The sequence below is a fragment of the Elephantulus edwardii genome, unplaced genomic scaffold (assembly GCF_000299155.1).
Source record: "Elephantulus edwardii isolate Elephantulus edwardi_28Jun2011 unplaced genomic scaffold, EleEdw1.0 scaffold00031, whole genome shotgun sequence".
Taxonomy (NCBI): domain Eukaryota; kingdom Metazoa; phylum Chordata; class Mammalia; order Macroscelidea; family Macroscelididae; genus Elephantulus; species Elephantulus edwardii.
This window is the reverse complement of record NW_006399781.1, coordinates 7543923-7557274: the sequence shown is the minus strand read 5'-3', so window position 1 is coordinate 7557274 and position 13352 is coordinate 7543923. Positions and strand designations below refer to the sequence as shown.

The window sequence follows — 13352 nt, the reverse complement described above, 5'->3', positions numbered from 1 at the left end:
CCTTCATCATCTCCTTAGACAGCTCCCGCATGGTGGCCTGGATTTCAGGGATCCTCACAAGACTCTGCATGGCTTTCATCACCTCTGTGCTCTTCTGCAGGGAGCCAGCCACTTGGGGAATGGCCAGCTGGTTCCGCATGCCCATGAGCACAGAGTTCATGTGGGCTGTGGACGGGTAGAGCTTGCTCACTGCCTTCCGCGACCGGATCATCTCCTTGGCCAGCACCACGCAGACGTCCTTCTGGCCTTTCTTGGCAGCATCCTTCACAGAGCGTTTCACTTTTTCTTCTTCCCGCTGGATATCTCTTCTTTGTCTCTCAACTTCTCTCGTTTCCTTTCTTATCTTCAATGACCATTCATTGACCAGCTCTTTGGGCGGCTTCTCCTGGGTTTTTCCAAACAGCCCCATGGCGAACTGAGTTGGGTTTACCCCTTCCTGCTTTCCGTCCCCTCCGCCCAGGCCGCTCACGGGCAACGGCCGGGCGGGGTCGCGGGGGAGGGCCGAAAAAAACCAACTTTAAACAGGACAGAAGTTTTGTGACATTAATAAAATGGGAAATAGTCTTTTGACCTAGGAGGTTGTTGTTAAACTCATGCCAAATACGTATCTTGCACTGTTCTAGGGGTTTCTTCTTTTGGTTTGGAAAAGTTGTAAAAATGAAATATTACCCTGGGAAATATGTCTAGATCTGCTCTCCCTTTTAAGTGTGTTTTGTAATGTGTTTAATTTCCTGTAGTTTACAGGCTGTGCATTTGGATCAGCTGCTATTTGGCAATATGAATCACTAAAATCCAGGGTCCAGGGCTATTTTGATGGTTTAAAAGCTGATTGGTTGGATAACATAAGACCACAAAAGGAAGGAGACTTCAGAAAGGAGGTAAGGATAAACATTTTTTTTTCACAATTTTTAGAAATCTGATTCTTTTTAAATCCTTTTAATTAACAGCAATATTACTTCAAACACAAATTCTCTCCCACCAAGTCAGTTTCAGCTTAGAGTCACCCTCCATCACATCTCCAGTGCTGAAAATTGAAATGGGGGGGGCTTGTTCCCCTTTTTTCTACAAAGCCACTGGTGGATTCAAACTGCTGGAGATAGGTGGATTCGAGCATTCTGCAGACTGTGCCACCAGAGCTGCTGCTTGTTGTTGAGAGCCATCGAGTCCTCTGCAACCTTAATGACCTCATAAACAGTGAATTTGAACTTTGCCCATTCCCGTGCCATCCTCACCGTCTCTTGACGTGTTGAGTCCATTGTTAGTCATTATGTCAATCCATCTTGTTGACGGTCTTCCACTCTTTCTCTCTACCAGAACGAAATATTCACGTTAGATATGAAGTCAGACACTTAATATTACGCTTTAAAGTCATTTGATCTTCCATGCGTGTTAATGTTTTGTGTGTTTGATTGTATTATACTTGACAATGATAGTTGGTCAGAAATCACTAGAGATAGTTTTTAAAAATTCGTATTCTCAGAATCACTCCCACCTTGGCCCTGGTAAGGGTTAAAGGGCCATTGTTTTATTTACATCTTTTTGTTGTGTTATTGTAGAATATATATTGAGATCCACAGAGACATTTACCTGCGGGGTGACATTAAGATGTAGTAAACCTGGTGACATAATGTCTAATATCCAGATACCGCTGTTTGTTTCTAACTGTGCTCTGGGAATGAGGGTGTAAGAAAAAGGTCACAAATAGAGTTTTACTTTATCTGTGAAGTGTTATCACTCTTCCTTCAGAATTGTTTTTTTTTAAATGTCACCTATTAGGTAAAATATATAAATAATTTCTTCATTTCACTTGCCAGTACATGATGAACATTGATACCAATTTAATTGATAAGCTAATATTTAGATCTAGGTCCATTTGGTTTTCAGGTACCTTTGTTGCTCTTAAAATTTAGACTTGTTTTATAGTTACAGGAAAATTGTGCAGATGATGCTAGTTCCACATGCCCTCTCTTCCTCTTGCAAGCTGTTTCTCTAATGATTAACATCTTCTGTTTGTCAGAAATTTGACATAAACCGGTATCATGAACAGGTCTCGGTACACTGTAGGGTGCTGTGGATTTTGCCAAACATGTAATGTCTTATGTCGACTATTCCAGACTCTTAGAGTCGTTTCACTGACCGGAAAATGCCCTGTGTTCCACCTTGTTTGTTGTTTCTTCCCCTGAATCTCTGGCTCACTGATCTTTTCAGTGTCTCTATAGTTTTGCCTTTATCTTTAATCCAGGGTGTCATTACCATTGGAATCAGACTGACTTCTTTCTCTTAGCAATATCATTTAATGTTCTGCCATGACACACTCATTTCCTTTTATTACTGAGTAATAAATACTCCATTATATGACTGTTTATCTTTTTGCTTCTACAGCACACTGCCCCTCTAGTTTGTTGATGAGAGGGTTGATGTCATTTTTATCTCTCCAAGGCACTTAATTTTAGACAAGGAAAACTTGAGAAAGACACCTTGTATTTCCTTCTCCCTAATGATAATTTTGCTGCTCTCTAGAGGTGGGCAGCTGGGGTTTTTCCTGCCAAGTGGGAAAGCAGAGCAAGAGTCCATGCTTTTTTGTTGGTTTGTTGTTGTTGTTTTGAGCAGCAATTCCTTTTCTGTGCTAAAAGAAGAAGAGATTTAATAGGGAAAAAAATGGAGTTTTCAGTTAGACCAACAAAGGAATGGGAGCACTGGTAGTCTAGTGGTAAGGAGCTATGCTGCCATCCCAATAGCACGTGGTTCAAATCCACCAGCTGCTCAGCTGAAGAAAGATGAGTATTCTCCTGCCATGTAATTTACTGCCTCTGAAAACCCACCGCAGAGTCAGTGGGTCGGTTCTGACGCGATGGCACACAACAGCGATGATAGTTTGAAATTCCACTAAGTAGGGAAAGATGAGTCTTCCTCCCCCACCGCTGCAGATACATATATACATTATTTCCCAAGACAGAGTTGTTACCCGTGTTAGAGAAACTATGCCAAAAAAACAATGAATGCATCATTTGCAGGTAAAAACTATAAATAACTAGTACTAGATTTTCTTTCAGTACAATATATTTGAGAAGACAGTCCATCTATCATAATCCTGGACCCCTTAGATAAACCATTGAACAATAGATTTTTGTTATGCAACTTTTTTTTTTTATGTAATTTTTTCTATGCAATTTTGATCCCCAGTGGTTTTAAGGATGGTGGGGGAAAAATCATCCCATGATTTATTTCCCTGTTCAAAACCTTAATCATGGAAAATCCCAGATAGACAAAAAAACAGAGTAAACTCCCTGAGCACATACAACTTTGTGTTTTGTACCCTTCTGTACTCTCCCTCCTCCTTACTGCTAGATAATTAGTTAAAAAGCAGATCCTAGACATCATTTCATCTGTAAAAACTTCAGTATGTATCCTTGAATGATTAGAATGCGCCTCTCTTCCCTGGAATGTTTTTTTTTTCCTAAACCATAGCACTATCATCACATCTTTAAACATTTTAATTAACAGTTTTAGTAAAAAATACTACTATTTTAAAACCAGATTAAATGTCGGTAAACTTGTGCTTAGTATCTGCTTATATCTGTTATTGGTGGTATTCCTCATATTAATGATACGACAGCACAGCTGCCGAGCCATTGCCAGAGTCAGTTCTGATGCCTAGTAACCCTGTCAGACAAGGTAGAACTGCCTCCTGGGGTTTCCAAGCCTGTGATCTTGTGAAAACAGAGGGCCACATCTGTGTCCTGCAGTGGCTGGTGGCTTTAAACTGCTGACCTTTCATTTAGGAGGCAAGCACTTAACAACTGTGCCACCAGGGCACTGTACAACACTGCCAGATACCTATTATTGTCTCCATGTATTTTACAGATGAGGAAAATGTGAAAATTTTAGTCTCAGTTTTAGAAATAACTTGTCCAAGGTACTAGTTATTGGAAACTCTTGGTAGAAGATCTAGGTCTGTGTAAGTATGAAGTACATCTTTTCCTTTTTACCACTGTTACTGTGTCTGTTGTTCTCCCGTGATTTTACAGATGAAGAATCCCTCTTTTTTACACAAGGTATTTTCATTTTTTCCAGCCTATAACTAAATAACATAGGGTGATACGTGATTTTCCTTTTGTTTTAGATTAACAAGTGGTGGAATAACCTAAGTGATGGCCAGCGGACTGTGACAGGTTTGTGTTAGCTTACACGTTTTAGCCATTCAAGGGAAGAGAAATCAAACCAAAAGGTACAGTATGTCCTAGGCATTGGCTTTGTACTGTGCTCATCAGTGGGTTCGCAGTCTCTGTACCTCTTCTTTGTTTCTTCCATTTCTGTCAAGTTGGTACTGGCTCATAGTTGGCCCTCCATTGGATTTCCAAGGCTGTCGGTCTCACAAGAAGAGATTGCCTGTTCTTTCTGCCTTGGAGCCACTGGTGGATTCAGACCTCCAGTGTGGCCTTTGGGTTAACACTGCAGCTCCCTACAGATGAGGCCACCAGAGGTCCCTTTTCTGTGCCTGTAGGCTAATAAAGTACTGTTTAGGGTAGAGTAGATTTCATGGGGCTCTGGGTCACTTGTTTTCTAGTTCTTATCTAGTATGTTTCTGAGCAAGTGGTCTTTTAGAATCCTAGTTTATGACATAAGTGAATAGCAATTCCTGCTTAACACATTGTATATATAATTCTGTATAACCAAAGAAAAACCAAATCCATCAATTCATCACAACCTGTAAGACAATAAAACTGCCCTATAGAGTTTCCAAGGGTATTTATTAGCTTAATGGAAGCAAGACTCCTATTTTCTCCATAGAGCAACTGATGGATCTAAACTACCACCTTCTGGCTAGCAGCTAAGCACTTAACCACTGCGTATCATCAGGGGCCCGACCTTCTCTACACAAAAACCTTTATCCACGTTCTCCCTCCTACACAGGCTTGTTTCTGGTCATTATCTCCCTTTATACAAATAAGGAAAATGACTTGCGGAGAAGACCCTATCCAGGATTACACTTGCAGTAAATAGTAGAGTGAGCTTAGAACCCAAGTCTCTATCAGTCTGAAGTCCACACTCTATACTATACCGTGCTGTTTATAAAATGTTCCATGCATTACACAGTGAAGATTTTTTTCTTTGAATTTTTATGGAAATATTAATACAGTTCTTCAATGTAAACCTTGCACCAGTTTTACGTAAATTTATTCATTTAAGGATGTTGGAAAGGTGATCTTTGAAGTTACTCAACAATTATGCTGATAGGGAGAAAAAAAATCCCTGAGACTGAAAATGTTTTTGTTTTCAGACAGATTTAATGGTACCTTCACTTCCTTTTCTGTAACTACTTAAGTGGCAAAAGAGTGCGTATAATATTTTAAATTTTTTTATTAATTGTAGTAATTCTTTGTAATATAAAATTTTCTATTTTAATTTTCTTCACGTGTGCAGTTAAGTGCCTTTAATTGCATTCGAAGTGTTGTTCAACCAGCAGCACCATGTTACCCAGACTTTTTCATAACCTCAAACAGAAACTTTGTACCTATTTCAATTAGTTCCACATCACTTCCTTTCCTCTATTTTCTCTTTATAAATTTGTCTATTCTAGATATTTCATATAAGGAGAATCAGACAGTAATAAATATTTTGGTGTGGCTTATTTCATGTAGTATGTTTCTAAGATTCATCAGTGTTGTGTTTTAGAATCTCATTTCTCTGGCTGAGTGATACTTGTACTACATCTTGCATGTACTACATGTTGTTTTGTGCCGTGGAGCTGTTTGTGATTCATAGCAACCCTACGTACCACAACTCTGAAACCTGCTCTGTCCTGTGCCAACTATTCTGTCTCTGACACACCTACCATCATTACCCCAGTCACTAAATCAATCCATCTCATCAATGGTCTTCCTCTCTTTCTCTATCCTTCCACCCTTCCAAGCATGCTGTCCCTCTCCAAGGGACATGCTGCTCCTTACAGCATGCCCACAGTATGTCAGACAAAGCCTCAGAATCCTTGCCTCCAAGGAGTAGCCTGGTTTCACCCTCTCTAGGATGAACCTAATTGTTCTTCTAGCAGTTCATGGTATATTCAGTATTCTTCTCCAGCACCACAACTCAAAGGCATAAATTCTGGCGAGCTCTGGTGGCCTAGTGGCAGGAAACTGCACTGCAATCCCAGAGGTGCGCGGTTCAAATCCACCAGATGCTCTGCTGAAGAAGGAGGAACAATTGCCTCCTGTACCAGTCAGATCCAATTTGATGGTACACACATAAAATAAATATTATTTAAAAAAAGAAAATAAAAAAAAGGCATAAATTCTCTTTCTGTCATCCCTAGTTATTGCCCAGCTCTCTGACACATAGCAAGCAATTGTGAAGACTATGGCTTGGATCAGGCGCACCTTAGTCTCCAGACTGACTTCATTGCTATTTCATATTCTGGAGAGGCTTCTGACAACCGACTTTCCCAGTGCAATTCGTCTCTTGATTTCCTGGCTGCTAGTACCGTGAGTGTTGATTGCGGAGCCAAGCAAACGAAAGCTATTAACAATCTCAGTATCTTCACCATCAGTCAAAATGCTGCCAATCAGCCCAGTGGTGAGAATCTTTGTTTTCTTGATGTTGAGCTTCAATCTATATTGAAGGCTGTAGTTCTTGATCTTCTGCAGCAAACGCTTCAAGTCCTCCTCAGTTCCAGCAAGCAGAGTTATGTCATCTGCATAATTCAGGTTGTTGATGAGTCTTCCTCCAATCCTGATGCCACAATCCTCCTAATAGAGCCCAGCTTCCCAGATGATCTGTTCTGCATCTCAGGAAGACAAAGTATTATAATGAAATGTGCACAAAGCTGGAGTCAAAATCAAAAGGGCTGAACTCACTCAGCATTTCTTATGAAGGAATTGAAGAACAAACTCAGGCCACAAGTTCCAATACTTAAGGATGTTTTAGACAAAATATTAAATGATCTAAGAAGCATTTAAAGGAGATGGAAGGAGTATATAGAGTCACTGTACCAAAAGGAATTGGCTGACACAGAAGAATGTCATGAAACAATGTATAAGCAAGAGCCTGTGGTGATGAAGGAAGAAATTCAAGGTGCTCTGAAAGAATTGGCAATAAACAAGGCCCCAAGAATTGACAGCATACCATTTGACATATTTCAGCAAACAGACGCTGCCCTGGATGTGCTTACTAGGTTGTTGTTATGTGCCGTTGAGTTGCCTGCAACTCGTAGTGACCCTGTGTACAACAGTCCTAAATTCTGCCCTATCGTGTGCCAATATCCTCATCTCCGACACACCTGCCCCCATTATTACCCCAGTCACTTAATCAGTTTATCTCATCAAGGGTCTTCCTCTCCTGCGCTGTCCCTCCATCCTCCCAAGCATGACGTCCTTCTCCAAGGACTGGTCCTTGCAACATGTCCACAGTATGTCAGACGAAGCTTCAGAATCCTTGCCTCCAAGGAGCAGCCCAGCTTCACCCTCTCTAGGACAAATGGCTCACTAAGTAGTGCCATGAAATCTGCAGGACACCACCTGGCCAACTAACTATATTTGTTCCCATTCTAAAGAAAGGTGACCCAACAGATTGCGGAAATTATCGAACAATATCATTAATATCACATGCAAGCAAGATTCTGCTGAAGATTATCCAAAAATGACTGGAGCAGTACATCAACAGAGAACTGCCATCTGTGCAGGCTGTGGGTTTAGAAGAGGCTGTGGTATTAGGAATATTATAGCTAATATTATATGGATCTTGGCTGAAAGCAGAGAGTACCAGAGGAATGCCTATCTGTGTTTCATTGACTATGCAAAGCTGTTTGACTGTGTGATCACAACAAACTGCCTGACTCTGAGAAGAATGGGAATCCCAGAACATTTGATTGTGCTTATGTGAAACCTGTACTTGGACCAGAAGGTGATGGTCAGGGAGACACTGCATGGTTCAAAATTAGGAAGGATGTACTCCAGGAATGTATCCTGTCTCCATAACTTTTTAGTCTATATGCAGAACAGATAGACAGAACAGACGTATGTACTATATTTTATTTATCCATTCATTTGCTGATGTGTATTTTTATTTTCCACCTTTAGGCTGTTAATAGGGAATCTTGCTGCCATGACATTGATTGGTATACACGTGTCTGTTTTATTATCTGCTTTCAATTATTTTGAATATTTGTCAGTAAAATTTATGGGCTATATGGTGGCTCTAAGTTTGATTTTATTTGTTTTTCCACAGCAACTGCACCATTTTACATTCAAAAGGAATAAATAAAGGTCCCACTTTCCCCATGTTCTCTCCCAAACTTGGTACTCTGTAGTCTTTTAATCTTTTTTCTCTTTTGTTGTCATAGCTAAGAATCCATTGTCAAACAAGATTTACTGGTAGGTTTTCTTTTGTGGTTTTAGTTTTTATGTTTAGGTCACTAATTTATTTTGGTTTAATTTTTATATTTGTTGAGAAGAGGTGATCCCATTTCATGCTTTGCTTATGCATGTCCAGTTTTCCCAGCGCTGTTCATTGGTGTGACTACTGTTTGTTTGTTGCATAGACTTGACACCTTTTTAAAAATCAGTTGGCCTTAGATGTATGTGTTTATTTCTGGACTCTTGTTTCTTGGTTTGTCTTTTCTTTTGCCAATGCCACACTGTTTGATTTTTGTAGCTTTTTAGTAAGTTTTGAAATCTGAAGTGTGAGCCCTCTAATTTTGTTCTCCTCTTTTAAGATTGTTGGGGCTTTTGTAATTCCCTTGCAATTCCATGTAAACATGGCAGTTGGGTTTTCCATTTTTGTTGGACAAAAAAAAGAGCTATTGGGGTTAACATTTTCCAGAATATGTACACCCTTACATTTGTGTAATTATCCCTTAATCCCTTTTCAGCAGTGGTTTCTAGTTTTTGGTATAATTTTACTTCCTTGCCTAAAGTTCTTCCTAGACATTTTATTCTTTCAAATGCTGTTGTAAATGGAATGGTTTTCTTCATTTCTGTTTTGGATTTTTCACTACTAGAGAATGGGAACACAGCTGAAGTTCACGGCTTGATGTTGTGCCTTGCAACTTGCCTTTTTTCATTCACAGTGTCCTCCATCTGAAGGCGTAATTTTTCTGTCTCACTATGTGATCATATTAGTTGATGCAGGAAAGCAATTTAACAAAACTCAGCACACTTTCCTGATAAAAATACTCAACAAAATAGGAGTAGGAGGGAATTTATGCAGCTCATTAAAAGCACATACACAACCATTGGCTGTCCTTACTCTCAGTAGATGTTAAAGGCATTGCATTTAGTATGGGAGTCAGTGATGCCCTTTATCATCACTCCTATTTTGTATTGTACCAGAACTTTTAGGCAGAGCAATAAGATAAGAAAAGAAAATAAAAGGACTCCAAATTGGCAAGAGGAAATAAAAATACCTTAACTTGCAGAGTATATAGAAAATCAGAAAGACTGAGCCAGAAAATTACTAGTTCAAATTGACCAGTTCAGCAAAATGATAAGGATGCAAGATCAGTATAAAAAAATCAGTCAGATTCCTGTACAGTCACAGAGAGGACTATGAAAAGGAAATAAGGAAAACCATACCATTAACATTGTTGTTGTTGTTATTCTTAGGTGCCATCAAGTTGAGCATGACTCATAGTGACCCTATGAACAAAATATCTGAACCCTGTTCTATCCTGTGTCATTCCATCTGCTTGAGGGTCTTGCTCTCCTTCGCTGACCCTCCACTCTTCTCAGCATTATGTCTTTGTGCAAGGAATAACACCTCCTAGCAACATGTCCAAAGTATGTAAGGCAAAGCCTCCAAAGAGCACTCCATCTTCACCTTTTCCAAGACATCTGTTTGTTCTCTTGGCCATCCATAGGATGTTCCGTGCTCTTCTCTAACACTACTGTTTAAAGGCGTCAATTCTTTTTCTCTCATCCTTATTCATTGTGCAGGTCTCGGGTGCATAGCTAGTAATCAGAAAGACCGTGGCCTGAATCAGACACATCTTACTCTTCAAATTGACTGCATTACTCCTCAATAATTTGGAAAGTTCCCTAACTGCAGACTTTCCCAGTGCAGTGCATCTCCTTATTTCCTGACTGCTGGTATCATTAATGTTAGCCACCCCAAAGTTGAATAGCCAAAGTTATAAAAGACCTGTACAAACAGAACTACAAAATGTACTACAAGAGACCTACATAAATGAAAGAACATAACATACTCTTGGATATGAATACAACATTGTGAAAATGTCACTACTACTGAACATGGTCTATGGTTCTCAGCTTGAGATCTTGATCACTATGTACAATACCTGAGGCCTCAGAGTGTGTTCTGAGTAGAAAAAGATGTTTATTTCTTCCCTGAGAAGGTGAAATACTCCAGGCAGTATGCACAAATAATTTCTTTTACAATCATTAGAAAACAGGTTCTTCCTATCAACTGGAGATTGACAGTAGTCCAAATATCATACCACTCCATCATCTCAACATTAATTACTCCTCCTCCATTCCATTCTCCCACTCCTGTGGGTCTCTTGGATTCTCTGGTTCATTGGAAGTTCGCACAGAAACTCTGAATCCCTCAGGAAATGGCTCACGCCACTGTGGGTGATGTAGGCCATTGTAGCAGAGATTAGGGAGTGATGGGCCAGAATCCTACAGATAGTCAGGTGTGGCTCAGCTGATTGCCATATTCCAGGAGAGTGGGTGATGAGCTTCCATAGGCCTCTGGAAGGTAGGGCTTACCTCCCATCCTGATTCTTTCTCTTTAATGCAGTGACTAATTCATCACAAAATGGAAGGGCATGGGTGGAAGAGCCACATTAATTCATTATACTACACAGTACCAGTTGCTGCTTGCTTCTTTGGAAATAAACCCAAGGTTCAGTTACCTTGTCTGATCAGAAGACTCTGCCCATCCTGTCAGGATACCCTCATGTCAGTTCCAGGTTTCTCACTGGGAAGACAAGCTTGCCCTGCATGTGACTCCTTTTCTAATCCTGAATACTGTGACTGTCTTCGAGAGACTTATAGTTAATTTACTGGAAATGGTATAACGTCAAGCTCTCTGCTAGTAAGATTTCTGTTGCAATGGTTTCAGTCAGTTCAGTGGCACGTAGTAAACATGTGCTGTTGATAAAGAAAAAAATGTTGCCAGAAATGCTGTGGCACTTACCAGTGTCAAAACAGGGAAAAAATAATAGTATATGAAATATGTTTGCATCCTTTCCTCACTTGTGTAGAGAAGCAAAATCTAGAGAGATGAGGATGTGAGAGTATGACTGAGAACCTTACAGAAAAACAGATATGGAAATGGGGTGTGGGGGGAACCCCAAGAGGCAGCAGCTCACAGGGACTGTATAGTGACTGTATTTTCTTTTAAAAGTCCTTTTACCACAATGTTGCTGGAATCAGTCCTTCTTGTCATTGAAGAATTTGGAAAGCATTAGTTTCCCGTTGCCTAAAGATACTGCGAAGAGTGAATAAATACTCAAATTCCTTTAATTTTACAAATAGATGAATGTCGTGTGCAAGGAGTTAAAAATTCATAAAAATAATGGTATTTTTAAAAGATCGTATGTTGTTGGCCGAGGACAAGACTAGAGGAGGAGTCAGGGACACCAAGAATGGAGGCGAAAACAGGGAGCATAAAGGTAGGGGACAAACAGCTGGAAAACTGAAGTCAGAATCCAGCTTCCTTGTGACTTTGACAGGGAGCAAATCACAGAGAATTCTATGCAAATGAAGCTAAGCTCTTTCTATTGAAAACGTTATGCTTGACTCAGGAGGGAGGGTTTAGTAAATAACAATCCAAGAACTGTGGAAATGCTTGAAGTTCAGCCTTGGTCTTGACCCCTGTGATCTATCTCGGGGAATTCCAGCTTATATTTGCGCCTCCCTCATATGCTGCTATAGCATTTGGTTTATCATTAATATTTAGTTTGAAATTTGGCTTCTCACAATTGTGGTTTTCAAGAACAATTTTAATTTATTTTCTAAGATGTTTTTAAACAGTTATATTAATAAAATTACTCAGTTCAGTGGTAGTTCTAGCAATGTCAGTTATTGCAGAAAATTGAAATAGTCACCTAGCACCTATATCTAAACATCTTCAAAAGGAACTGCAAAATTCTTCCAGTTATTTCTGAATTTTTATCACCTTCATCTCCTCAGATGATTCTTACGTTTTCAATAATCCTACGTGAGTTTTAAAATTATATTCCCTGCTGGGGAGGAAAAAGCGCTCGCTGAGTTTTATAACTTTTCTCTTCTTGCCAAAGAATTTCATTTTGTAAATTACATCTCTCCTTGACTTGGCTTTTAGCAATAGCTGCAATACTGACATTTATTGGAATAATAAACTTTTTCACAAAGTAAAATAAGGACCTGAGTGAAGGATCCTTGCTCCTAGCACATTTGCTATTTGTCCAGTGAATTCTCTGACTTTACCAACCTTTAAAAATATTGATTTTATTTGCTATCTTTAATTGATTTGATGGCATCCCTTCTCCCAAGAAATGTTGTAAAAACTCTGAGTAAGAGTGGACTGTAGACAGCCTTTCTTTCATCTTACTCCTCTGCTTTGCTCCTTGGGGTCAAATAGTAAATATTTTAGAATTTGTCAAAATATGTTCCCTGTTGTACATACTCTGCTGTTGTAGAACAAAGGCCTCCAGGGACAAAATATAGGCAGATGTTTGCTTTCATTTTTAATCTCCCTAAATTATAAATATTTCTCTTGTAGGTATCATAGCTGCAAATGTCATTGTGTTCTGCTTGTGGCGAGTCCCTTCTCTGCAGCAGACAATGATCAGATATTTCACTTCCAATCCAGCCTCCAGTAAGTCTGAATCAGTGTGTCTTATTTTGAGGTGGGGGTAATTTGGAAGAAATATGCTATATGTTAGTTCAAATGCTATAGGAAAAGAGGAGCTACTTGTCCTCAGTTATAAGCAAAGTCCGGAAGTGAGGCTCTGAATTCTTTCAGGGTATGTTCCTCATTCCATTATTCTGTCCTTGGTGCCTAATATTGTGCAGAGAGTATGTAAATGCTTTTAATGAATTAAAATCCATAGTTCTTGCAAGTTTCCTTTCTGAAGTGATTATTATATATAACTTCATGCCAGTAATTGAAATAAATTCTATCTTCCCCCGGGTTTCTCACATTTGTTGGGTCCTACACACACTTATTGTTACTGTTATTATTAACTACCATTGAGCCAATCCAATGCATGGTGACATCATGCACAGTGGGAGCACATGGTTGTGAGCCACAGAGTTTTTATTGGCTGATTGAAATTTTTTTTCAGTGTAAGTTAATTCTGTTGAATAGTTCATACACATTTTTGTTGGTAGCGTTGGTTACAATCCTCA

The 13352-nt window shown here is 39.5% G+C and overlaps 2 protein-coding genes across 3 annotated transcripts in view; one reads left to right on the top strand and one right to left on the bottom strand.

The window, feature by feature from the left end:
• The window catches only part of PARL (presenilin associated, rhomboid-like), a 69941-nt gene that overhangs the window by 30071 nt on the left and 26518 nt on the right, over window positions 1-13352 (top strand). For both annotated transcript variants that reach the window (XM_006884057.1, XM_006884058.1), the window contains exons 3-5: window positions 738-878; window positions 4124-4172; window positions 12724-12819. In XM_006884057.1, the coding sequence (XP_006884119.1) occupies window positions 738-878; window positions 4124-4172; window positions 12724-12819 (286 nt within the window). The remainder of the gene's footprint in view (window positions 1-737; window positions 879-4123; window positions 4173-12723; window positions 12820-13352) is intronic.
• Window positions 2-409, bottom strand: LOC102862093 (charged multivesicular body protein 3-like; the record flags this gene model as incomplete). Its single annotated transcript, XM_006884148.1, has 1 exon — window positions 2-409. A coding segment is annotated over exon 1 (408 nt), but the record flags the coding sequence as incomplete, so codon positions are not given.